Genomic DNA, 27,920 nt, shown 5'->3' with positions numbered 1-27,920 from the left:
AGTCACGAACAAATAGAGAAGCCAGTTCATCACATATACCAAAGAAAAGCTAGGGATATGCTCTCTCTCTCTCTCTCTCTCTCTCTCTCTGTCTCTCTCTTGTTTACAAGACTTTGCAATCTGTGTTATCCAATGATAGTCTTCAGTGCAATTAAAGTCTGTTAGTTACATCTGAATCAAACAAAAAACTTCAAAGTCCATCATGTACTGCACTCAATTAGTTTGCACCCAAAATAACGTTTTTGGTGGCAGAGGATCCCTAAGCTATGCCTCCATGTTATGCTGCCATGCCAATTAATTGTATGTTTGGAACATGTTAAGTCTATCATCCTTTTCTATATCAGCAAACCTAACCAAGTTCTATCTTTCAATGGTGTTCCTCTCATATAAAATAAATAAATAAATAAATAAATAAAAATATATATATATATATATATACACACACACACACACACTTCTATGTACATAATCTTAGGAAAAGGCTCGAGTGTGTAATTTTCAAATGCATATTCCAGAAGAAAGTAGACCCATGCGTGCATGCATGTCCAAACTATCTCATGATTTGCACCAGAGGTTTCAAAATGTGCATGAACTGAACTAAGGTAATGTCACATATTAAACAAGGCTCAAAGCATGCACCCAAGAAAAGTTGAATAAAATTATCAGTCAGTAGAGACCTGTATCCTGTCTACCAATGGAACCAATTTAATTTCTTCTGACAAAGGTCAATTGGTAATTAAATAGGTGGCAAGCATGCACAGTCCCATGAGACATCTTCCAAAGCAGTCTATGGTTTCTCTAGTAATTTAAAGCAGTCTATATATGCTTGGAGCAAGATGTTGCATGAGATATTCGCAAGCATATTTTCGCACGTAAGTCCATCAATCCCAATAACAATTTTCCCACGGTTACAGTACTAGGACCAAGATATTGAGTGTGATCTTGGCAAGCATATCTGCACACCTAAAAACAATTAAACCCTCATTAAAATTGATGAAATTTTGTTGTTAATTGTCATTGAGATCAACCAAGGTTTGGACTTTGACCTAGAAAATTCTAATGTGGCAAATCAAATGCATTTAACATATATTACAATATATAGACTCATGTACAAGTAACACGTGTGCTTGTATGCCTAACTTGTTATTCGAGCATCTCGGCTTATGGGGTGAGGTACGTACAGAAGTGCCTCGAGAGAGGGTGACGGCATGCAGATCCATGCAAAGATGGCCAAAAATATTGCATGAGATCTGCTCACACGCTGCACGTGAACCTCAGGGAGTGAGTCCGCGCGTTTGTTAGCTTCCCGGAGTTCTAGATGCCATGAGATATTCTCGGCAGCTTTAACGCCGAATAGGACACAAACTCACAGGCCAGATCTCTGACGTACGTGGAGGAGAAGTGGTAGCTTTACATGCTACAAAGTGCTCCTAGTGAACTGCTAGGAAGTGGCTTTGGTTTCACTTGTTTGGTGAAATGGATCTAATTAGGTCATGTCGATCAAGTGTTTTGGTCTTTCGATCACAGTCGGCTCGAGGTATTATACATGGAGAACTTGTAGGCCTCATAAAAAATCAGGGTTTCGAGCTTTTCTACTTGTTTGTGCTATTGCAAGTATGTTCAAGAATTCAAACTTGGCTTGTTTATAGCTAAAACTCCATGGATGAAGCTTGAGCTTGGCTCATTTACCAAATAAATGACTCGAGCAAACCCATTAGTTATGGTCTAAGTCCAAGTTGTTTATGATTGGCTCATTTATATATAGAGCCTCAATTAATTGGTAGGTTATTTGAGAGTTCTGCATTTCGTCAAAAAATTAGAAGATTTAGATGGCTCGAGGTCGACATATGCAGAGAAAAGGAAGAAAGGAACAATGAATGGGCATGTTTGGGACTCTTAGCACCTGGAGTTTAGTAGGATCCATGAAACTAAAGGAACTCAAGGGGAAGTGCATGAAAACAAGAAAGGTGAGAGAAGGCAAGTGGATAGGTGGTAATCAAACTTATTTAAGAGTGGCAATTTAATTTATTATATTGAAGTAAGGTAGAGTTTAATTAGGCCCTAGTTCTCTCAAAAACTATATACTTTAACTTCTTCAAAATGAAACAATGTGAACACTTCGATAACTGATATGATGTTAACTTGAATCCACATGTCCGCCATTACCTTAAAAGTGGTTTCTAAGAGGTGAGATAAGGTGAGATCCTCATCCTCAATTTCCACCAAGGTGATGAGATGTGGTCGTCAGCAACACCAATTAAATCCACTCTAAATTTCACGAATTCATTTCCAGCTGGAGCATCTCAAAAGAAGATCGAGCATGCATGTATCTACTTCTAATAAGTTGAAACAAGGATAGCCACTTCCAAGTGCTTTTCAAATCTGGAACTGAATATTTTGTAGTACTCCATAAGCCCCTTAATGGCTGCTGAGTTTTTCCTCTAAAGATATATGGTAGGAATGCCATGCATCTTCAGATCTCATACCTGGAATCTCTAGTGCCAATGAAAGACCAGACCCAGACCCCATGGGCTTTTTGGCTCACCATCAGTTAGAGTAATACAACTGACTGCATTTTTTAACCTACATCACTCTATGTAGAACCCTACCACCTGCTCCAACCATTGCATCTAATTCAGAAAAAGCTGTTCTTGCCAACTGTGAATATCTCCAAACCTCGCACTTGTCACCTTCAGCCAGAACTGTGTCATATGCTGGGCCTGCATGGTGCTGAACGAAGAATCTTTACTTGATCCTTGATCCCACGACCCCTAGTTCATCGACCAAGCAGTGGGATCACCTTTGTCTCCCCAGGGACCCACAGGCCAGGAACCATCCACCTCAACAGGTCCGGGAAAAAAACAAGAAAAAGAAAAAAAAAAGCCCATCCTCTGTTGCTCATGACTCTAATCATCATTAATAAATTAATCACGGCATGAAAAGTCTAAGATCGAAATAGGGAGCCCCATTTGTCTTGGGCTTTCAAGTTATGCATGGGTGAAGACAAGGGAGAACAGGAAGAAAATATAACAGTTAATATAATTGTTGGACGATCTCTCCTATGTCACGCCTATGTTCTTCTGTTTAATGACTTTTTATTTATTTATTTATTCACGTATTTTTGGGGAATGGAACAGTTCATGATGACTGCCTCGAAGAATATTTATTATCATTTAATGCTAGATAAAAAGGTATTTAGACTATTATTTTTATTCTGTTTTGATTTTTTATTTAATGTTGTTATTTTATTATTTATTTATTTATTGCTAGATAAAAAGGTCAGAGACGGCAGCTGGAACAGGGGGGGCTTTATTGGGGCCAGCGGACGAATCCACGTGGCCATATTCCTTTTTCCATGCCACGTGGCACGTCACGTGGGCTGGAGTTCGGCTCGGGCATGGTGTTTTTCTCGGCTTGGATCAGCAGCGTCGGCTCAAACTCTAGTTTTTTGTTGGAAACAGAGAGAGAGAGAGAGAGAGAGAGAGAGAGAGAGAGAAGAAAGGAGGAATTAAGACGAGTAAATCTGAACAAAGTCATGTGGATAATTTAATTAAGATTTAAGGAAAATAAAAGAAAAATGATCAAAATCCCTATGTTCTGCACCAATCCTTAATTACTACATAAAATTGCATAATTGAATAAGAATTAATAATAATGCTTTTCTATTATTATAACAGGGAGTAAGCAGGCGATTACAACTTATCATCGATGCATGGATCATCTCTAAAAATTTGTAATGATATCTTGTGATCGGTTGTAGAATTTTCATAAATCATATACAAATTACAATAGTTATGGATGTATCATCGCCACATAAATCTAGTCATTTAATTCCATATGAATTTTATCTACCTTTAATCTTCAATCATGCTTCCAACAAAATGCACTTGTAAATATAGTTGAAAACCCAACTTACATGGCCAAGATCCAAGATTGTACAAAATTTAGAGCATGTTTGGTTTGGAGGGATTTGGTTCGAAAATAGAAATGGGAATAAGTGATTTCCATTTTAACCATTTAGTTGAAAGAAGTCCCATTTCGATTTCAATTCTAGAGAAGATGCAAGTGCCCCAATCCGCGAAAACCTAATCTCAACTCTTCCCTGTTATTCAAATTTCAGTCCAAGTTTGATTTCAATTCCGGTCACGAACCAAATGCATTAGAGAATATGGCCATTCTAATTTTTACTTTAATTCATTTCAATTTTGATACTGGCAACGAACCAAATATACCCTTAAAGATACAGACTCATAAGTGAAGTTTGGATATCAAATCAAAAAATAATTTGCCAATGGTTCCCATTTTATTTGAAGTAAAGAAATCAAAATCAACCCGAACTAACCCTTGCATGCGTGATTCAGAAGCCAAATGGCAGGTAAGTTGCAAATAAAGCAACAACCTAGTATTTGTTTGCCTCTTTGCTCCGGAGGATTCATCTAGTTTGAACCTTAGAATGCATTATTTTACATGTTTGACGCAAGGAATTCTTTCATGATAGTTTCAAAAATAGTAGGCACCGTCTTCAGCCTACAAAATTCCACTTTTATCTCATATGGAACTTGATGTAACATGAATCCCTTTGAATACATGGTAGTCCAATTTTTCTCAAGAAAAAAAAAGGAAAACATTTTACTCCAAATGTAACTATCAGGATGGCCATTCTTAGTTACTCAATGTCATAGCTTACTGGAGTTGTGCTTCTTGGTGAAGTAGTCTGGCTCTTTTGCTTGATGCAATTCCATCAAGATGTTGATGTGCTCCATGGGAGCTTGATGTGGAATACATTTACCTAGTAAAATGCAGCCATCTTTTTCAAGGCATTAGACTGTGATTCGCCACCGAGAGATTGGATAATTGGATTCATCACCTTAACCCCATCTCATTGCAATATCATCACTCATTAAATATTTGTACTTTAAATTCAAACACTGGACTCAAAAACCAATTCAAGATCTGGCCTAAGTTGCGCCATCTCTTCAATATTCTAATGGCTCATCATTCTTATGACTTCTCATCGCTTAGACTTGGCTACAAATGGTCCACTTCCACATCCATCACTAACTCTACAGTAGCCTAAATTGTGTCACTTTCGAGTAGGTCAGGGCTGTAAGAGCACAAATCCTCCATGGTGTGCGGTTTGCATCATAAAATATTGTGCAGCACTCAATAGCCGCTATTAGAAGATAGACAACCATCAAACAAAGATGACCTTATGTGTCATACACGATGTGCCTTATTTGATGGCATTCATCTCTTGATGGTGGTGTCGTAGCCTAAATTGTGTCAATCTCAAGTAGCTCAAAACTGTAAGAGAACAAATTCTCTATGGTGTGTAGTTTGCATCATAAATAACTATGCAGCACTCAATAGCTGCCATCAGAAGATAGACAACCATCAAACAAGATGACCTTACGTGTCATACACGGTGTGCCTTGTTTGATGGTCGTTCATCTCTTGATGGCGGTACAGTAGTCTAAATTGTGTCACTCTCGAGTAGCTCAAGGCTGTAAGAGCACGAATCCTCTATAGTGTGTGGTTTGCATCATAAAATACTGTGTAGCACTTAATAACCGCCATCAGAAGATAGACAACTATCAAACAAGATGACCTTACGTGTCATACGCCGTGTGCCTTGCTCGATAGTCGTTTATCTTTTGACGGTGGTTATCAAATATTGTATAGCATTTTGTGGTGCAAAAAATTTCGGGTGGCCATTCTGAGCCATGACCACTTTTGATGGGGACAAAAACTCCAAGGTCGCTGGATTTTTGTGGGTAGTGAGCTAAGCGAACTGATGCCGGAAGCTATATCATCCACCAAACTTTGGGAAGTGCATGCCCTCTCTCTCTCTCCCGACATTTCTTCAATAACTCTTTAAAGCATGCATAATTTTTTTATGATAAGAGTGAGAAGGCTAACAATCATTTCAAAGAAATGTTGATGAATCAAAGTTGTTTAAGGTTTTGAAATTCTTGATCAAAACTTTGTAATATTTGAACTCTTAAAATTATAAGGTAATTAATTGTGGAAGAAATATTCAAATTTGACCCAACTTATAATGTTGAAATTGCGCTACAGCTATGGTACTTATAAAGTTAAGATTCGCACATGCAAAGAGAAGGATTTTCAACTATGATTCGAAAACTATAAAACTCTTCCTTTATCGGGCTTTATAAAGCTGGAGTTTCATAATTAAGAGCTAGAGAACATGGCCGCAAAGATTTCTATAAATTTTGGTATAATAGTTTTAATGACCCAAATCTCACTTTTCTTCTAAGTTAGATTTCTCCTTTACCTTTATCGAGTAGTCCAACAATTTTAATCAAACTATTATAAAATGATACAATGAGGTGCACCTCATCGAAAAGTGATGCCAACGGATGGGAGGCAAAATGGATTGTCCTCCTCTAAAGTGGAACCACCCAATTTCTGTCAAGCAGACCTCAGAGCCGAACCCCCGAACAAGTAATGACGTTCCGGGCCCGAGCTTGAGGCGCCCTGCAGGATCGACCAAGAGTATCCACAATGACACCCCTCGAGCCGGGCTTGGGGCGCTCTGCAGGATCAACCAAGAGCCGAAGATGCTCCGTCGACCGTAGGTATCCACAATGACGCCCTGGCCCGAGCTCGGGCCGCCTTATCGAGCTGACCTCAGAGCTGAGCAGGCTGGGTCGACCTCAGAGTCCGCCGAGCCGACCTCACCGAACATATGTTGCTACCTCCAAGTCCACTCGACCTCAGTGTTCACCAAGCTGAATTCGTCAAGTAAATGTTGCGGCCTCCAAACGAGCCCGACCTCGCCCACGGCCGAATCCACGCGCATGCCTACGCCCGCATACGTGGCCGTACATTATAACCTCATTGTGCCATGCTTTACTTGCTGGTCACTCCACGACATATTGACCAGGGTCATACCTTGCTGCCAAGGGCCATACCCTGCCACCTCTGTCAACATCATGCTTTCACAAGAATGGCCTACGTCGTGTGCCTCAAGCAACCTCTAGCTACATGCACCTGACCAAATGTCATCTCCTCTTATGATGAGAACGGGTCATACCTCTGCCACCTGGGCACCTCTGCAGAAACTATAAATAGCCCACATCAAGTAACATCTGGAAATTTTTGGGGACCAACTAAGATCCACTCTAACTTAAATATTGGAGGGCCCTCACCGGAATCCACCGGTGAGGCTTCGTGCAGGTACATTGGTGCGTAGGAGTTGACGCCTTTTCTCCATCCCCACTGGCAGCTCCTCCGACTCCGCCGGCGTAGTCACCCTCAGGCCAGATTTCAACCACAACACCAACATTTTACAAATTTCAGTTAAAGATCCAATAACATTGACAAATAGTCAAATAAAAAAAAAACAAAGGAAGAAAGAGCGTAACTTACGATCTCATGATTTTTAAATTTTAATCTTGAAAAATAGTGACTTGATATGAGCAATTCAATTCATTAAGATATGGCTATATTATGAGGAACACTAGTTTGCCATATGTACCTAAGTATGCACTCTTTTCTTTTAAGATAGGTTTCTTAAATGATTGTTCGAGGCCAATTGATTTGTTTGGGCAAAAATATGGTTAGTTTGAGCAATTCCAATTCATCAGTCTTACACTGGCAATCAAGGAGTCACGAATAGATGTAATAGATAGGTGGGTGCCATGATAAATCCATATCCATATTTGATCATAAGCAGTGAATGACACAATTACCTTTAGCTTATTATTATTATTATTATTACTTTCCTTTCACATGGTCCATTGGATATCTTCTCGTTCCATACACTATAATCTGATGTACCAAAACAAAGAAAATACAACACACCACCCAAACCCGGTCCAATCCGGTCTACCATGCACCAGAATCAAGAAAAGCCATTGAGCCGACCCCGGACCCCAACCTAAGCCGAGCGAGACCAGCTTGTCCCGTGGGTCCCACTCCCCAGTCCTCTCTCCAAGTGCACGTCCTCGGTGAAAGTAAAAGCTCTCCATTTTCCCCACTATAAATACCTTCTCCCTCCTCCCTTCTCTCTGGCGCTCTCTCCTTTCAAGTTTCCCGAGAGAGAGAGAGAGAGAGAGAGAGAGAGAGAGATGCCGGATGCTGCCGCATAGGGCGGCGATCGGCGGTCGAGTGAGGGGGAGCGGTGGAGGTCGGCAATCGTCGAATTGGGTGGAGGGGGGGGGGTCTCGATGACGGTGTTCGGGTACGGGATGGTGGTCGCCGGCGGTAGTGGAGGGGGAGGGGGAGAAGGGGGGACAGTGGGGAGACAGCAGGTGTGGCCAGTGGACTACGAGACGGAGGCGGCGTCGCGGAGGCTGGTGGAGGCGGTGGAGCGGGGTGATCTGAGGGAGGTGGCGGAGTGCCTGGCGGATCCGATGGTGGACGTGAACTACTCCGGAGCTGTGTGCCTCAAGTGGCGGCGGGCGGAGGTGGCGCTCCGGGAGGAGGTCCCCAACGAAGTTCGCGTCGAGTACGAGGAGCTCCGCACCGACGTCTCCGCCCTCTTCCTCGCCGCCCACTCCGGCCACCTCCCCCTCGTCCGCAAGCTCCTGGTACCATTCCCATCTCTCTCCCCCCTTTTTTTCTTAAAAAACTTCGATTAAATCCGATTTTCCTCTTTGTTTTCTAATCTCCAATCGCTTTTTTTGGGGGAAAAAAAAAACCCTAATCGGAGACTTGAGTTTGGATTTTGGGCATTTGATTTTTTATAGAAGAATTATCGGTTCTCTTTGATATATTTTTCCCTTTTTTAAGGAAAAAAATTTCCTGACTTGACTATTTTTCTTTTTGTTTTTTTCGTTTTACTAATTTTCCAGGATTTTTGATATTCCTACCCTCCTTTATTTTACTACCTCTTTCTCTGACTCCTGTGAGGCCGCCCCGCCTATTTAGGCACATAGTTACATTTAATCAAATAATAACTCCCTATGAATTTATCCCAAAATGTTTGGCGTTTTTCGGAGCCTCTCTACCGTTACGGAAGCCCCTAATTCCGTGCACTTACTGCCTCCCTATGCCGTTAATATACGATTACGCCGTTTTGAACTCCAACGGCTCCGTACGTTGCCACGTGGATTCCCTCTGAAGTAGCATCCCGTTCGAAGGTTCCAAGCGGTCAGGCGGCTCCCTCCTTGACAAGGATCGGGATAGTCTCCAGTCCCCTCCGCATCTCATCTTGGATATATCTTTTCCTTGATCTAATTAGGTTGTTGCAGGGATTATTAGGGGGGCAAGAACACACCCATCTCTACTTATTAGCACGTATTTATGGGACCCATGCGTTTGATACATCCGCGTAAATATGCAAAGAAATATTAATGAAGGATTTATAATCAAATCCCTCTGTGTATCTCTAACATTAAATAAAAGAACTTTGCAGCCCTGTATGCATCGAATCATGCTTAATATAAATTATAATCATAGTGTTAATAAAATAAAAGGGATGGTTGATAATGGCAAGGGTCCCTTGCTCTTTAATGAGCATATTGTTAGCAGCTGGAGCGAAATGGGATGGTTTCCTCTTGGTCTTCGCTATTGCTGATGAATGATACGGTGGTACCACACCTCATACGGCGCAGTATCAGGGCACCATTAGATCCAGACCGTCCATTTTCTATTCCACCTTTTTTTCTTCTTCGGTGCACTGGCAACTCACACATGTCGGGCATAAGAGCAGCAAGTGAAATCAGAAAAAAGAAGATAACACAAAGCATGAGGTATCGTTACGTGATCAGCCCAGATGAAACCTCTCAGTTAGTCGCGTTGTTCGCTTTCCTATAGGCATATATGGCTGGCCTCCGAGAGTCTACACTCAGCTAAGAGCCTGCAGATTGGCCTATTTTAGCTATGCTGCATTAGCGGGCCTCCATGGCATTGATAACTCGTGGCGTCCGTGTACTGCCATCACTGGCCATTAAAATGATGACCTCCTGCATGATCTTCAATAATTGTACCAGTGCACCGTCACGCATTTGCTGCGTTAATTATCGCATTTGCTAACTTTCTTTTGAGGTTAATTACATTTCAGCCGGTTTGTTTTGTTCTCGGCCTGCCTGATTTGGCAGGCGTCTCTGTTCGCTGAGAGCGACCGGTGAGTACAGAGCGAGTGGAAAAGGAGCACGGGAGGTGGGTCGATACACGCACATTCTCACTGTTGCGAGGTCTTCTTAGCCGTACGATTCGCCCGTACGCCTTCTCCTCCTTTACTCCTGTATGATTGCCAGCTGTCTCCTTTGGAAACACTCCCCTCTGCCAGGTTCAGTGGGATCCATCTTGGTCGGTGCCGTCGTCCCCATATGGATCAGACGTCTCTTTTTGAGTTGCATACACCTTTTATCTCAGCCCACGTTGGTTGTAGTTTGCGATAATTGAGGGACCCCTCCCAGGTGCCTGGAATTTGGACCTTTACAGAGAGATCTTGCTGGACTCGTATCTTTCTTTGGGGCCATACCTCAATACTGCCGAGTTCTTATCGCTTAGCTATGGTTGTATTGTTTTCGTGCGACGGCTTGACTGGATTGTTTGGTTGGGAGCAGGGGGCGGGAGCGGACGTGAACCAAAGGCTGTTCAGGGGGTACGCGATGACCGCGGCGGCGAGGGAGGGGCGGGTGGAGGTGGTAGAGCTGCTGCTGAAGGCCGGGGCCTCGCAGCCGGCGTGCGAGGAGGCGGTTGTGGAGGCGTGCTCCCACGGGCGTGCAAGGCTGGCGGAGCTACTCATGGCCGCCGACCTCATCCGCCCACATGTCGCCGTGCATGCGCTCGTCTCTGCTGCTGCCCGGGGGTTCGTCGACGTCGTTGACACCCTCATCAAGGTATGGATATCATCACCTGCTCATTGTATGTGGTTCATGCCATTTTACCAAACCCGGTAAGGGTATTTACGTAATTTGAGGTTTGCTAGAGACCTGTTTTTAGTCCCACATCGGATGTTTATAAGTACGCGCATGGCTTTACAAAGCAAGAGTAGGATCGCTTGGGGCGTGTTCGTTAAAAGGAGAGACGGTTGGCATCTCCCCTGACAGGGACGGGAACAGCCTTCGGGCTTTCCTGTTACACACGCGGTTAAGGCTTCCCGCTTCGGCGGATCTTACCCAATTTTTTTTTCATATAAAAAAGCATTGTATGGGATGTAAATTAAAAAATAAACTTATGAAGCCCACAACCGAAAAGTTCGTGAATCTACTTTTAAATTATTGAAATAAACTTTTGGAACGAGCAGAAAATTATTGCAAAAGATTTGTGCGGTATGGTAATAAAAGGGGTCAATGTTCCCAGAAATCCTGCTCAAAAATTTAATATTTTTTTAATTGGGTCATCACTTAATTAGTTTAAAATGTAATTAATTCAGTTGCATACTCGGCCCCTTGCGAACATATGGAATAGAACTTACACTTTGATTCATATATACAGCAAAGTCATAATTAAAATACAAAACATGATAATCCATTTTAGTATGATTTACGGTGCATTTAACTACTTATTTTTTTAATTAATAGATTATAACAAGTGTGGATGCTCCAGTAAATGGTAGCCTAATACAGTTTTTAGCTCAATTTACGAATGCTGCTAATATCTACTGCAGTGTGGGGTTGATCCAAATGCAACCGACCGCATGCTACTCCGCTCATTGAAGCCATCACTGCATATCAACGTCAACTGTACGGCTCTCGTCGCCGCCATCGTCAGTCGGCAAGTCGCTGCCGTCCGACGATTACTTCAGGTATGATCATATTTTGTTCGCTCACTTACTAGTAGCCAATGCAAAGATAATAATAATAGCTTGTTTATACGATCCATGCACGAGTCTTCGACATAAATGGTCGATACTGTTTCGATCCAGGCCGGAGTGAGGAAGGACGCTACGGTGAGGTTGGGTGCATGGTCATGGGACACTGCCACTGGAGAGGAGTTCCGGGTGGGAGCCGGGCTTGCCGAGCCCTACAGCGTTGCCTGGTGCGCCGTCGAGTACTTCGAGTCTACCGGAACTATACTGCGGATGCTCCTCCGGCACTACTCCCCCAGCACCGTGCACTTGGGCCGGGCCCTTCTCCATCATGCCATCCTTTGTGCCAATCCGCGTGCCGTCCACATCCTCTTAGCATATCGTGGAGTCGACCGTGAGCTCCCCGTGAGAACCAGCAGGAACAATGAGTTCCGGCCGATCCACATGGCCGCCCGGCTTGGCCAGCCTTCAGTCCTGCAAGTCTTGATCCAGAAGAGGTGCGACCTCGATTCCAGAACAGAGTCCGGGGAGACTGCGTTGATGCTATGCGCGCGGTACAAGCGTGATGAATGCCTTAAAGTTCTTGTATCGGCTGGTGCCGATCTCGGCCTGGTTAGCTCCTCTGGCGCTTCGGCTGCATCGGTTGCCGCTGCAAACCGGTGGGGCATCGGCTTCCAACATGCCGTCCTCGATGTTATGAGGTCAGGGAAGGTTCCTCGATCGAGTGATTCATCCGTCTTCTCTCCGTTAATCTTTGCGGCACGCTTCGGCGATGCCGAAGCTTTGGAGGCACTGCTGATGCAACCAGAGGTTGAGATTGACGAGCAAGATGAGAATGGCTTCTCGGCTGTTATGGTTGCGGCTAAGGAAGGCTACGTCGACGCCTTCCGCTTCCTGGTCTTCGCCGGTGCCAATGTGGAGCTAAGAAATAGAGCAGGGGAGACGGCGATCAAGCTTTCTCAGTCGAACAGCAATTCGGATCTTTTGGAGCAGGTGATGCTGGAGTTCGCTCTCGAGAAGGGCGGTGCGGGGGGGTTCTGCGCTCTGCACTACGCGGCTCGACGTGGAGACTTGGCTGCGGTGCGGCTTTTGACGGCGAGGGGCTGCGACGTCGGCGTGCCTGACGGCGATGGGTACACGCCGCTGATGCTGGCGGCGAGGGAAGGCCATGGAGCAGTGTGTGAGTTCTTGATTGCTTCCGGTGCCAGGTGCAATAAAAAGACTCACCGGGGCGAGACCGCGCTTTCACTGGCGAGGATGAATGCTAAATTATTTGGCAAGGAGGCGGAAGATGTGATATTGGATGAGATGGCGAGGGTGTTGGTCTTGGAAGGGAGGTGTGTGAAGAAGCACACGAAGGGCGGCCGGGGATCGCCGCATGGGAAGGTGCTGAGGATGGTGGGGGCCGCAGGGGTGCTGCGGTGGGGCAAGTCGAGGTGCAGGAATGTGGTGTGCAGGGAGGCTGAGGTGGGGGGGAGCTCGGCGTTTCAGAGGAAGCGGGGAGCAAAGAAGGATGCTTTTGAGCCTGGGCTGTTCAGGGTGGTGACCACCAAGGAGAGGGAGGTGCATTTCGTGTGCGAGGGTGGGAAGGAGATGGCTGAGCTCTGGGTGAGGGGGATTAGGCTGATCACAAGGGCAGCATTTGGAAAGGGAGAGAAGTAGGTGGTGGAGGGTTCTTTTGGATGATATGCTGTAAAGAATGGAGAGAGAGAAGATGGACTTCAAGTCCAAGTTTTTAATTTTTTTATGTGGGTTTGAGTGGTGTATAGTTTGATCTTAGATAAACTATAGATTTTAGTGGCGTGTGAAATGGATACCGGATTTGAATCATCATTAGATCGAACTTTAGGACGCGTTTGGTTCGCAAGACAAGGAGCAGATAAAATAGAATTAGAGGAAAAATAGAAAAATGCTGCAATTTTAACTGAAAATTTTAAGAAGATGAAAAATAGCTTTTTTTATGAAAATAAAATTTTTATATTTTATAAAAAATAAAAGCTCCTAGGACATGAAAAAGTTTAAATTGCACTTGCTAAAAATGAGGATAATTTTTTTCGAAAATACTTTTAAATGTTGAGATAGAATGAGATAGATTCTTTTTCTTTATTTAAAATATAATATATATGTTATATAATTTTTGAAAGTATGAAAGTAGATATTCAAACAAACATAAATTATTCTAAAATATACCACTTTTTTTTATCAATCAAATATGCAATAACTATCTGCTCAAATATTATATATTTTAATATTAGTTTTTTTTGAAAAATATTTTGCTGAGAATTTTTTTTTTTTCATCAACCAAACATCGAAGGATACTTGACCGGTAAAATAAGAGCATTGTCGTTGGAAGTACATGCCAAGGCGAAGATGCAAACGTAGCGTACAGCTTCTTGCGATGCACAAAGGCCTGATGCATCACGAGCATGATCTAATTGGACCAAACAATCCAGTTCGGTCCCCAAACTTGAGACCATCCGGACCCAAAAATCTGACACGATGTAGATCGCGCAGAATAGTGACATACAACTGATCATGATACATTTCAAGTAAGCAATGTCTTCAGTGATGTTAGCATATCTCGTGCATTCGTGGTGCGAGATTCGTGTACGACCGCGAAGGAGACTTTGACATGTCGCGGGGCATTGTCGTCTATAGTGGGATGGCATGATGCTAAGCCACCAATAAGTTCCCTTGGCCGTTGATATCTATCAGGCCCGGTAAAATTGCCACCGGCCACTGAATCAGTTTGGCGCAGTATTACATGCGACGGGTGCTTCAGGCGAGATCAATTATACTAGAGAGTGATTCGGCTACGGTTATCAATTGGGTCCAAAATGGTCTGAACAGTGTCAGCAGAGTTCATCCCTTGCTCCGCGATATTTGGATGATGGTAAGTGGGAGTGTTATATTTCAGGCTAAAGGACGGCCGACTGGGTGGCGGCATATGTAAAGAGCCAAAATGGCCCAAGCAGTGTCAGCGGAGTTCATCCCTTGATCCGCGATATTTGGATGATGGTGAGTGAGAGTGTTATATTTCAGGCTAAAGGACGGCCGACTGGATGGCGGCATATGTAACGAGCCACTTAGGAAGCACTCTATGGACTAAGGAGGGAGGGATGCCCGGAGTGCCTTTGGAATCTTTTGTTTTCTGATTCGATTAGGTGTATTCGTACCCGTGTTGTATGAAATGCCCGCTTTAGTCAAAAAAAAAATCAGTCCGGCGCAGCGTAGGATGACTCTTTTTTTGTGTATTTTTTTTATTTTTTTATTTTTTGCTATGCAACAATAACTCACATACGACGAATATGAGTGCAGCCAACAAAATTCGAGGATATGAGCGCAGCCAACAAAATCAAAAAAAAAATAATATAGAAAATAAGACACCGACACGTGGTCTATTCAAATGAAGCCTCCAGAATTGTGAGCTGTGAAGGAAGCCACCCAGTTAGTAGCACTATTCATCTCTCTGTAGATATGTATGGTCCGAAAAAGACCATGCATATAGTGAAAAAGTAGTTTTTCTGGTCAGAATGTGAAAGCTTCCAGAAGATGAGAACACACTTGGATGCTACGCGAGCGGAATAAGAGTTTCAAATTTTTCTAGCCATTCTAAGGGATGATGACGTAGTGATATCAAGGACCTCTGCCGCCATAACTCTTGAGTGCGCACCGATAGCCTCCTCTAGCTGTTGATATCTCTCAGACTCGGTAAAATTGCCAATGGCCACTTTGGGTAAATCAGTCCGGCGCAGCGTACAGTGACTTTTGTTAAACTCACTGTTAAGCAGTGGATCTGCCGTAACTTTGGAACACCTTTACGCGGCACGTGGGACGACGGGTACAACTTGGAACTCAGACCATGGCACGGTTATAGGTCATGCTGGACTCCTTGTGAGGCAGTAGGCGCACGTTTTGGGTCATCAAAAGCTTGAGGACTCACCTACACCTGTATTAGCTTGATAGGGCTAAGTTACTTTGATGAAAAAGATATTAAAAAAAATGAAAAAGTTATTAAAAAAAATGAAAAAGCAAAGCCAAAGATTTATTTGGATCGCAGGGAGAGAAATAGAAAAAAAATGTGATCAATAAAAAAAAATACAGAGTTCTCTTATTTGATTGAAATTTTCAAAATAGAAATAAAATTTCTATATATTATATAAAAAAATATATAGGACATAAAAAGATTCAATTGTTATCGATTGAAAATTGAAGTATTATTTTTTTTTAAATATGTCCTTAAGCTTTTAGATAAAATATTTCTCTTTATTAAAAGCATAACATATATTTTATATAATTTGTTTAGAAAAGTGGATGTTTGACTAAATATAAGCAACTTTAAAATGTATTATTTTTTATGGTCAACTAAATATGTAAACCAGATGCACAAATAACTAGATTATTTAAATTGTGACGGGGGCCAAAAAGTTGTTTGAAATAGCTTCAACATAAGCAAAACTGCTAATGACTATTCCATTCTGGAACAGAATTGAATATTTCTGCACGATGAAAATGGGCATCTTGAAAACCAAGCTAAGGACCAATCCAGCCACTTAAGTTTTTTTTTGGCTTGAAATATCATTTGCAGTAAATAATGGACCTTCTCATTTAGAAACGAGCAAGATCCCTCGTATGCCAAAGAATTTAGAGCTCCATGGCCATGGCCAGCCGATAGTGCAGTTAAGATAGCAATATTTGAGACTAAGGTTCCTGAGTGCATATATAGAGACAAGAAGCAATTCAAAACTGACAAAAAGGAATGTCAATGGCTGGGGCCAGATTCACTGGCCGAACAATTGACCTGCACGAGACTAGCCCAGGCTAACATTCAAGGCCCAAAGACTGACTTGGCCTGAAAACTAGGAAGCCCAAACATTTTGGCTTGATCCAGCTCAACTTTTAGTGAAAATTTAATACGCCTTGATTTAAGCCCAGCCCAGCTGAGAAAGAATCCAGACTTGGTGGGCTAGGATCTGAACTTTCACCCAGAGGCCAAACTTCAGCGCTCAGCACAACAAAGCCTGGCCCATTAACACACTTAACAAGCAAGAGATTCTCAAGAGTCTAAGTTGAGGTGGAAGGGGCGACGCAGAAACAAAGAACACCAGAGGCCACAAAGGTAAGGGCTCATTGATGAGTGTACAGACCCATGCAGGCATATGTTTAGTCACACATCGGTTATTCATTGAATAGATTTTGGATACTTCCGACTAGTCATTTTGAGTGAAGTCTTAGGTTGTTACAAATGGTATCAGAGCCGACTTGGCCCATAATCTATGTAAACTAGGAAATATTGCAGCACAGATCCATTGGAGCTGACCAGGGACCAATTATGGTGTTTGTGATTAGATTTGAATGGATTTGAATTTTTAGTCTGACAAGACTTGAACGGAAGAATACATTTTGGGTGAAGTTCTGAGTTGTTACAATGAGATCCTACGAGGAAGATGCTATCATTACATTAAAGATCGTAATGTGATGGAGCTAGAAATAGAAAAGCAACCTCAACCAGCTATTCAAAGTGATGGGGAGGAAGCCGCCCTGAGAACCATGGACCAAGGTAGAGTCATGTAAGAGAATTCTCGATTGCCTACATGGGCTACCTAAGGAAGAAGACATAGTAAGCATGGATACAATTTTGGTAGAGGATACCTTGACGATCAAGTTTCTTTTGGTAAACCAAACTATCTAGATAAGTATGGAGAGAAATATCACACATTCTATCCTATTTAAAAAAAATGACCTTTTCATAACATATGCAAAATATGTTTCCTAAGATATGCAATATATGTTTGGTTATAAGTGTCTAAAGGAGATTCTGGATGTTTACAATTGTAGCTGTTGAATATTCCTAGAAATCAAGGTTGCTGGCAATTTCATCAATTGTTGTTATTTGTGCCTTATGCAAGACAACGAGGTTTGTATATCTATAAGTCGAGCTAGAGGAGAACTTCTTCAAAACCTTTTCTTTGACATAGCAAAATTGATTGTATATCTAAGTTGGTGATACGTATTAGGCCACATTTGGGATAGCTTTTGGAGGGGCAAAATACCTTTCAGAGTCCAAAAAATATATCTGACGATATATAGGTGTTTAGTAAAAAATCTGAAATAGCTTTTCAATCCTCTTAAAAAAGTTGAAAAATCTCTACTTTCCAAAAACTCCAATCTTAAGCTTTTTCTCAAAAATGCTTTTTAAATCCCATACGAAAGCAGTTGTTTGACCAAAATACCCTTAAACTATATCATAATATAAAATAAGATAATATATATATATTAACAATACTTTACACTATATTATATTAATATAAATAATATATAATGTAATACTATTTTAATATTATAGTAAAATAATCGTATCACATTCATATATTATAATAATATTATACTATGTTATAATATATTAATATGTAGTAATAAAAACAATGATAATGCTTTATATCAAAATATTGTTTGCTAACTATCAACTAATATTACATTATATATTATATTAGTATAGTATAATAATATATATATTTTTAATTTATTATACTATACTATACATTGATAATATTATTTACTATTATTATTATATTATTTGTACTTTATTGTTATTTTTTATGCTAAAAGTACTTTTTCGGTTTGGTTACCAAATAAATGTTAAAGTTTTACAATATTGTAAGACCTCCCTCCTTCAAAATTTGCAGATGTATGTCATTTACTTGTTACAATATAATATGCAGAAATGATGGCTCGCTTAGGGTTAGATGAGTTGGGTCTGATCAGGGCATGCTTGGCCCTGACTAGACCCGGTCTCATGTACAAGTCTTGATATTAGACCCAGACCCAATCCATTAGATGATCGAGTCGAGTTGGATCAATTCTGCTGTGGTTCAAATTTGGCCCGAGGGTGACCACGCCAGAGGAGTCAAGGAAGCTGCCAGAATGTGGAGGAAGAGGATGAGAACCATCTCCTGCGATTGACAATGTACCTGCACAAAAGCTTCACCGGTGCTTCCGATGAGGGCCCTCCGACGATCAAGTTAGAGTGGTACTCAGTTGGTCCAGTCAAAAGTCCCTTAGGCGTTACTTAATGAGATTATTTATGGTTCCAGTAGGGGCGCCCAGGTGGCGGAGGTATGGCCCGTTCCCATCATGAGTGGGGATGGTGTGCAGCTAGAGCTTGCTTGTGGCGCATAGTGCGGTTCGTTCTTGTGAGAGGTAAGGCGTCGACAGTCGTAGCAGGGTATGGCCGGAGTAGCATGGCGCTGTCCTTGGCCAGCAAGCGAAGCATGACGTGGTAGTGTCGCAATGTACAGCCACGTAGAAGGGTGTGGGCACGCACATGGGTGCGGCCGTTGGCAAGGTCGAACTCGTCGAGAGATCGCCCCAAGCTCGGTCGGGGCGCGTCGGTGAATACCAGAGGTGTTCCGAGCTTGGTCGGAGCGGGTCGGCGAATACAGGAGGCACCTTAAGCTTAGTCGGGGCGGGTCGGCGATTATTCCTGAGGTCGAAGGAGCTTTCGGCGAATCCGAGGTCGAGCTGGTTCTAGGCCGGACCGAGGTTCCGTCTGGCAGGCGTTGGTATCTATTGGGCCGAAATTGAATGGCCCTTTTGTTATGGGCAGGACGATCTATTTTGCCCCCCATCAATTTTGATGAAAAATATTTTAAATTTAGCAGGTTATTCGGATTGGATCGGGGTCGTGCATGACCTAGATCTAACCCAAAATATTCAGGTCTAGAATAGGTTTGGTTCGGATCCAAGTCTATGTTTATTAATTAACCCAAAAATAGTTTCATTCTAACTTCTAAATCAAACTAAATTTTGACTACCACAATATTATTTGCTAACATGGTCAAAACTCTATAAACTAATGTTTATCTAAAACTGCAATATGCTTCAAAAGGTTAATAACCTCAGCAATGGGCTTTCTTAATACAGTAAGATTAATTTGAGCGTTTTTCTCTTAAGAAGGAAAAAAAAAATGATCTGGCATAATTCCTTCAGATCAATTTAAAACGTGTCAGGTTGGTTAACTAAGAGGAAGCTCTAAAATAGACTCATATAGTGTACAGATCAGGTCCAGTCGAATTCGACCAAGCTTGTGAAATTCAGATACAACCTGAAACGGATCTAATATTTAAACCCAACCAGGCTCCCAGTTCTTTGAGAACAAGCCGGATGAGGTCTGAACAGGTTAGTTTGGGTTGGTAACCGGTCCACCCGGTCCAATTGCAGCCTAAGGCCTGCTGGTTTCGGCAATGACCGGTAAAGCGGCCATGCTCACCAACCAACGGAAGCTTCTCTGCTGTCCGCGAACGTGCCCAAGACTCATGGCTTTGAAGTTTGCGTAAAATTCAATTCGATTAACTTAACCCTCCAGAACTTTCCACTTGGGCGACAATCTTCGAGCAAGACAAACCAGATACTTCTAAAGTCCAATCTCCAATTTGTCTCATCATTTGACACCGTTTAATCTGAATGGTTCCAACGAAACAACCGAACTCGCACATGGTGGCCGGGCCTTGGAGAGGGGGTTGGTGGAACCCAACGCGCAAATTAGGTAGCCAGTTCTCCCTTAAATTGCACCCTCGGACCGAAAACACCATCAAAAATACAAGGTCTGGATCCTACCATCTCAAGTAAACAAGCATATAACTGACGGTAATGATGAAAATTGTACTAAGGATAAGCTACTCTGACGGATCAACTTATTGCCAATCTGAAACCCCGGGACATGGAAAGACCCGCCGCCATCTGAGCGGCCCATAAACCCCTCAAAAAAAATCCCTCTTTTCGTCGTCCTCGATCTTGATCTCTCCTGAGGGGAGCGAGGCAGATTTAGTTCTATATATCGATCCATCGAAGGGGGTTGGGAGCTGGGGAGAAGAGATTCGTAGAGGAGGAGGAGGAGGAGGAGGAGAAGAGAGAGAAGAGATGGGGAGCAGCGGCGGAGTGGAACTGGCGGACATACCGTCGGTAGATCTGATGACGGAGCTTCTCCGCCGCATGAAGTGCGCCTCCAAGCCCGACAAGCGCCTCATCCTCATTGGTATATATATCCCTTCGATCGGCACAGATTTTCTCTGGATCTGATCTAGATAATTTTCTAGGGCTAGATTTGCTTTTTTTTTTCCCTCTCTATTTTTCTTCTTTTTATTTTCATCCAATTGAGATTTACTTGGGATTTCATTTGTAACGTAGAGCCTGCTTTTCTTTTTCGCCGAGATCTCTTTTGGCTTGGTTGAGCTCAGGGTTCTGGGATGTGCTGTTCTTAAAAAAAGAGGGGATTTTTCTTGCTTCTTTGTTTAGTCTTTAAGGATTTTTCCGGACTAGGATGATAGTTCTTTTTTATTTTTTTCCTTGTGATCGATGTGTATCATTATGTCGTTCCAAAAAGATTGATTTTTTAGAAGCTTTAGATGAACTTGCTGCAAACTGTAAAGGGAGGAAATTTCATTAATCGATTAATTTTTTAGCACATACGAGACTTATATCGTATAGTTTTATTGGACTAGCAGAAAAGGAACTTGGTTTGGACATCCCCAGAGTCTGATAATACTCCTCTAAGCGAATTTCTACCAAAATAAGAGAATAAGTTCCCCTTTTAAAATAAGGTATACTCCTAATTAGATGTAGACAGTGGTAATCAGCTATCACCATGAGGAATCAGAAATAAGAAGCTATTCCTATAGTTCTTCTGGATGGATGAGAATGTTGGGTAGCAATGTGAGCACATTGGTATGATATGCCTTAACAGGTGTGAGGTTGCTGGAGCAGGTGTGCGGTAGCTCTTGTTTTAACCAGCAAAACTATTTAGTGTTGTTTTAGGTCCTTGTTCTTTTCCAAGGATTGCTTTGAAAGAGGGGGCGGAACATTCTTCATGGTTCATTTCTATTGTGCTCTGCAACTTCTGTTGTTATAACATGCTACGTTATTCTTCCATTTGAGCTTTTCCATCTTGCATCACAAATCTGAGGTGAATGTTGCAAATGAATTATCCTTTTTTGTTGTTGTATATGCCATACCAGTCTAAATCATATCACGATCTTACTCAATTGTGGCATCCCTTGTCTACTTAGTTGTTATTTTATTCGTGCTACCACTCATCTATCTCAATATCGTCATCTAGGGTCAACTCTAGCTGGATCAGCAAGAAGAATTGCATAAGTGAGTATAGTGTGATCTTGTATGCCTTCTTCAAATCACTAGTTGATTGAAAAAAATATCTGCATATAGATTTTTTGCTAAGATACATAAAATCTAAAAAAATAACTAACCTTTCTTATTTATTTTTTTTGTTTTCTTTTTGGGGAGTTTTCAAATCACTTCCATGAGCAATATAGATCTCTAGCCTAGGCAATGAGAAGATCAAACAGATAACATCTCAGAGAAATGTTTTTCTCAAGTGTGAAATGCATGAACCAGAAGCATCATTTTGGTACACTTACAATGCTCCATTTATGCTAGATATGTCTTTACATATAATCTTCTTTATAATTTGTCACAGTGAATGGTTGCACTCGGACATCTTTTAACTATTATTTCTTGAAGGGATTTAAGGGAACAAAAACATTCCTTTTTTTCATATATTGGAACTTACGTATGTTAGCATGAGATGTTTCTGTTTATTGATGTATGTGTTGTTTAATTAAAATATACTGTAATTATTTTGTTTCTGTTAGCTAACTAACTGACTCCAAGAGCTTAAACTGATAGTGAGAGGTCAACAATGTGTATCAGGCTTAACACCCCCTCCCCCCATGTACGGCCTGGATCATGCATATGGAAGGATCACAATGACTGAAATGAGTCAAGATAACAAACACATTGAGTGAATTAAGTCCACACAACAACCAGGATAATCAAATAAATAATTAGCATGGAGGAGATTATAAGTTGCGACCTCCCACAAATATGAGCTCTATTATCATGTTGACTAACCAATTGATGCCAGAAGCTTAGGTTGATAGAGAAAGGGCCAACAACATATATCAGACTTAATAGTTTTCCACATCATTTATCTTTGAGACCTGTACAATAGTTCTCTTTTTTCTCTAAAAATTGCTAGAGATAGAGAATAATAGATTGATAAAGAGATAATTCTTAAGTTTTCTTTAATGCTTAAATGCAGGCCCACCGGGATCTGGAAAGGGGACCCAGTCACCAATAATTAAGGATGAATATTGCTTATGCCATTTGGCCACAGGTGATATGTTGAGGGCTGCTGTTGCTGCCAAGACCCCTCTTGGGCTCAAAGCTAAAGAGGGCATGGATAAGGTACCATTGAGCAATCAAAATAAGGGTAATAATAGAAGATGGAATAGTACCTTTTTACAATTTTCAGTTTGTTTTGCTCCTCGCTTTTCAGGGTGAGCTTGTCTCTGATGACTTGGTTGTTGGAATAATCGATGAAGCCATTAAGAAACCATCATGTCAAAAGGGTTTCATTCTTGATGGGTTCCCAAGGACGGTTGTTCAAGCACAGAAGGTTAAAATCGTTTCCCTTATATTATAATGCTAGCTGGGTGATGAGTGTATAGAACCTCTACTGCTTTTTATGGAACTACGTTTTGCTAAGTTTTTTTGTCAATTTTCTGACAAATTCTGCATGCAGCTAGATGAGATGTTGGCGAAGCAGGGCACCAAAATTGACAAGGTGCTCAATTTTGCAATTGATGATGCCATACTAGAAGAAAGAATTACTGGTCGCTGGATCCATCCAGCTAGTGGAAGGACTTACCATTCAAAATTCGCTCCTCCAAAGGTTCCGGGCGTTGATGATGTAAGTGGATAATAATCAATAATTCACTTATTTATTTTTTTGAACTGAAGCATGCTTTATACCTGAGATATTTTATGTATAATATGTTGATATAGGCATAATAAAAGGTAGCCATGTTGGTATTCATGTTCTATCTGCTGATGTTTAAGTTGGCAGGATCATTACAATGCCACATGTTGATCCATTACTTCTTTCTACTCTATGGATCTGGGGGAGGCTTAGTATGATGAAAAGATGGTCCAGGACAATTTGTTTGTTTGCTCAATGTGAAGGAATATCAAAACGTTAATGTATGGACTAGCATTGTTCTAATACACGTGAATGGTTGATGACATGCCTATAATGACATACTATAAGCTTATGAACAGTGGGTAATTTCTATTTCAAGTTTTCTTGAATCATGGTATCAATACTGATATGCTTGAGCGCACTGCAATCAAGAGATGGCTTTCCAGTTTAACTCTTTAAATGCCTTTGCGGTAGACAGTTATTCTGCTGTTATGGTGCCATTGGCATGTAGATAAGTGAATTTATTAATAACTATTGTAGGTCTACCTTTAAGGTAGGAATTTTGAAACGTCTTGCTTTACAAAGTTTGGAACCATCATTGCTTATTGTATCTATAGTAACTTAAGGCTTTGCACCTTTTCTTGTTTGAGAAACATGCTAGACTATGTATAGGTCTCTGTGTGCTGCGTTTACTTGAATCATGATATCAATATTGATATGCTTGAGCGCATTCCAATCAAAAGATGGGGTTTCCAGTTTAACTCTTTAAATGCCTTTCTGATAGAGAGTTATACTGCTGTTATTGGTGCCATTGGCATGTAGATAAGTGAATTAATTAATAACTATTGTAGGTCTACCTTTAAGCCAGGAATTTTGAAACGTCTTGCTTTACAAATTGTGGAACCATCATTGCTTATTGTATCTATAGTAACCTAGGCTTTGCACCTTTTCTTGTCTGAGAAACATGCTAGACTATGTTAGATCTCTGGGTGCTGCGTCTAGGTGCAAGTAGCCCCAAATCTGGTTTGTGGTTTGCTCCTAATAGCAGTGCTTATTACCTAGAATGAACAATTCCTCTTTTATCTGTAAACTTGTTTTATCACATTACTTGTGTTGCAGAGTTCCCAATGCAATTTTTTTTTCATGCATGCCATGTTAGCTAGATTTATTGTCTCTGAGCTTTTGGCAATGTCTCAGAACGCCTGATATTCTGTTCAGTCCTGTCTTGCTGAGTCGTGCATTTTGGTGCTTATAATGCTTCCTTCCCTTTTGAAGGTCACTGGAGAGTCACTGATTCAAAGGAAGGATGACACAGCTGAGGTCCTGAAGTCAAGGCTTGAATCATTCCACAGACAAACTGAACCTGTATGGCATTCCTTTACATTCTGCCTATGCCTGCTTAGATTTTTAATGATTTTCTAATATTGAGATTTCGAGAGCTTCCCCTATTTATTTGATTTTTCCATGAAAGTTAATGTTGAAATAAATGTATGTTTTTGTTCGACAACCTGTTACTTCTGGTTCACATCCTATATAATTTCGGCAGTTAGATAATGCCCATCTTTCCTTCGATTTGTAGGTATTTTGTTTTTCCTATTCTTCATGCAGAATCATTATGGCTGAAACCCTGAGCAAATCTATCACCTTTTTAAACCTTCTCACAACTTCCATCAAGGTCTTGGTAAGTTAGTAGGCCTTGTCAGTCTTCTCTTGATCCTTCATGACAAATCTGAGAGCCTGTTTCTTTCTGGAGCCTTCTCAAGTTCTTTTACACGGCCTACAATCCTAGTCTTTTCTCAACCTCTACTTCATGCCTGTTGTCAAATATTATACATGTCTCAGCTTGTCTTGGTCCAGGATAGTGAGTTCATCAAATTCTCATTTTTGATAGTGATGCTGATTCTGTCTACCTTGATTCTCTTATTGTCCAAACATGATATTGCTATCTTGCAATATGCTTTTTTCCCCCCTCCAATGACACTGTGACCTCATCCTCCCACTTTAATTCAAAAAGAGGTTGTTTTCTCTTTCACCATTTAATCATGAAATATATTCAAGATAGCCAAAAATGTATTTTGTTTTGATAATACAGTCCTACATATAATGCTCATGGAAAGATGTGTGTATTTTATACATGTAAATCCAATTTTGTACATGTACATATCTGGTTGGTCTACAAAAATATGTTATATACTCTTCTACATGCACGTATGCCCATCTAGAAAACCACTAGATAGATGTCCTGTTTTTATATATATATATATATATCTGTACATATTTGTCAACATTTGCCATAATGAGGTTTTCCTGTTGTTGCTTGTCTTTTAGTGAGTTGACCTTTACTATGACGGAAAAAAATGACATAGTGGCTTCATATGATTCTGTGATTTATGCATAGACGCATTGCTTTGTTCATTTTCATCATGTCAACCTGGATCCATTATATATATATATATATATATATATATATATATATATATATATATATATATATATATATATATATATATTACAAGATTGTTTGGAAAAACATGACCTAGTTTCATAGACACTGTCATGTTTAAGGACATAACCTTATTTTCAGATGTTATTGAAAGATTTTGGTCTCTGTTTCAATATCTTGAAACTCCACATTAACAAATCATGCAACGTGGACAAGCTATTGTGTGATATTGAGCTATACATGACAAATGTATGGTCAAGTCCTTTCCCAGAAATCCTGATATGCTGGGTTTCTTTTATGTTTATCCTGAGACTCAAACCTGTTGTTCATTATTGATAGGTAAACGTTTTATGCAAACATTAGCTTTTAGATAAAGTTTTTTAATTTTATAAGAAGTAAGATTCTTGCAGGAGAGTTAATTTTGCTACTGGTTAAGAACAAGAAGTTAAAATGTATTGGGTTCTATATCAGGCAAAAGTGTCATATCGAATATTTAGATTATGAGTGTATTTATTCAGTGATGTGCAACCTCATCACATGCTTAAACCAATTGTTTCTACTCGTTCAATGTGCCTCGTTATTTTCCTCCATCTTCAAAGTTTTCATCAGATTAGTCCAAGCCAATGGTTCACTTCTTTTTACATTGTAGGTCATTGATTACTACTCCAAGAAGAGTATTGTGGTGCAGCTTCATGCCGACAAACCCCCAAAAGAAGTCACTTCTGAGGTTCAGAAGGTTCTTTCATGAGTGGAACCTCCCCCCTATTATTTGACTTAAATGTAACTTTATCAGAAACTCACCTGGGCATTGGTTGATTAACCTGCGCAATCTGATACATTGTCAGCTGGAGCTTCAATCTCCTGAATTTTTTTTCCCTTTCACCAAACCTTTTGCACCTTGGCTTTTTGGCTTGAGAGTTCTTAACAAATGCAGACCAGAATAAAGTTTTTTGCATGCAACCAAGAGTTCTTGCTGTAAAAGCTGTGATGTGACATTGAATTGATGAGATCTTTGGTGTGAAAATGTTTCAAAATCTGAAGCTGTGTGTGGTTTTGTTGACTGACGTTTATCTTAGCTTGCAAAGGTCACCCCCTTGTGATAGGACTTTGAGATCCCTATTATAGTTGGTCAAGGATCTTAGATATCTGATGTGTCAACATGCTTGTATTAACAGAGGTTCATGGCACAAAGGTAGGGAAATCATGCTGTTATGATCCGAATTTTGTAGCAGTATATATATATATATATATATTTTGGTTAGAAATTGCGGTTTTCATCAATGCTGATGCCACTCTTAAAAAACTTTATGTTTCCATTACTAATCAATTACTTCCGAACAACAGAAAATTATGGGTCTCCATCTTTTTGCTGGTTTAAGTATGTATTTTTTACTGAGAAAATAAATGTGGAGAAATGAGGCAAATACATATGAATAAAGAACTCATTTATTATAGTCTTTAAACAATTTTATTAACAAACCTTTTTTGCTTTCTTCTCTTTAGTAAACCATGCTATCACAATTGCTCACCATTTCTTAATTGTGGAAGGTTGGAGAATTTGATGACCGCGACAATTAATTGTGGAATGTAGGGATCTATATAAAACCCTAAGGTTTGGCTCAGCGTTGATGAGGATTATAGCTTGGATTTGAAAAATTTGTATCCATATAAGAGTGGCACTTTTTTCTTTGGAAAGTGGCATGGGATTGTCTTTCTTACCACAAAGTGCTACATGATTACCTTACCATGATTACTGCCCGAGGCTTATTAAGTGTCCGTTTGCCATGTTCTCCTTGAATGTTAGAGAGCACATTAGGTGTGGTGTCTGGCTGTCAACCTTTGTATGACCCAGAACTCTCCTTATCACTGGATATGTTAATGAGTCGTTCGAAGGATGAAGTGCATAGAGTTTAGGAGATCATTAAGGTCGTTACTATCTGATTATGTCATTTATCATATTTGGTTGGCAAGAAATA

General features: G+C 40.8%; 2 protein-coding genes and 1 non-coding gene across 3 annotated transcripts; all 3 read left to right on the top strand.

Moving 5' to 3' along the window:
* Positions 1 to 8,247: 8,247 nt before the first annotated feature.
* On the top strand, positions 8,248 to 13,522 carry LOC103702934 (uncharacterized). Its single transcript, XM_008785576.6, has 4 exons — positions 8,248 to 8,555; positions 10,539 to 10,814; positions 11,585 to 11,722; positions 11,843 to 13,522. Exons 1-4 carry the CDS (start codon positions 8,379 to 8,381, stop codon positions 13,385 to 13,387), a joined length of 2,136 nt encoding a protein of 711 aa, XP_008783798.6. The 5' UTR covers positions 8,248 to 8,378; the 3' UTR covers positions 13,388 to 13,522.
* LOC113462463 (U6atac minor spliceosomal RNA) lies at positions 10,983 to 11,104 on the top strand. The gene has a single exon (XR_003384866.1). It is a non-coding gene; the product is annotated as a U6atac minor spliceosomal RNA (small nuclear RNA).
* Positions 13,523 to 20,480: 6,958 nt separating the features above from the next.
* On the top strand, positions 20,481 to 26,980 carry LOC148714108 (adenylate kinase 4). Its single transcript, XM_008785577.6, has 6 exons — positions 20,481 to 20,759; positions 22,842 to 22,987; positions 23,079 to 23,198; positions 23,325 to 23,492; positions 24,777 to 24,866; positions 26,594 to 26,980. Exons 1-6 carry the CDS (start codon positions 20,645 to 20,647, stop codon positions 26,690 to 26,692), a joined length of 738 nt encoding a protein of 245 aa, XP_008783799.1. The 5' UTR covers positions 20,481 to 20,644; the 3' UTR covers positions 26,693 to 26,980.
* Positions 26,981 to 27,920: the final 940 nt, after the last annotated feature.

Source organism: Phoenix dactylifera, chromosome 4 (assembly GCF_051530095.1).
Source record: "Phoenix dactylifera cultivar Ajwa chromosome 4, Ajwa_hap1_PhDact_Kaust_v1.1, whole genome shotgun sequence".
NCBI classification, from domain to species: Eukaryota; Viridiplantae; Streptophyta; class Magnoliopsida; order Arecales; family Arecaceae; genus Phoenix; species Phoenix dactylifera.
This window is presented reverse-complemented; position numbering and strand designations above follow the sequence as displayed.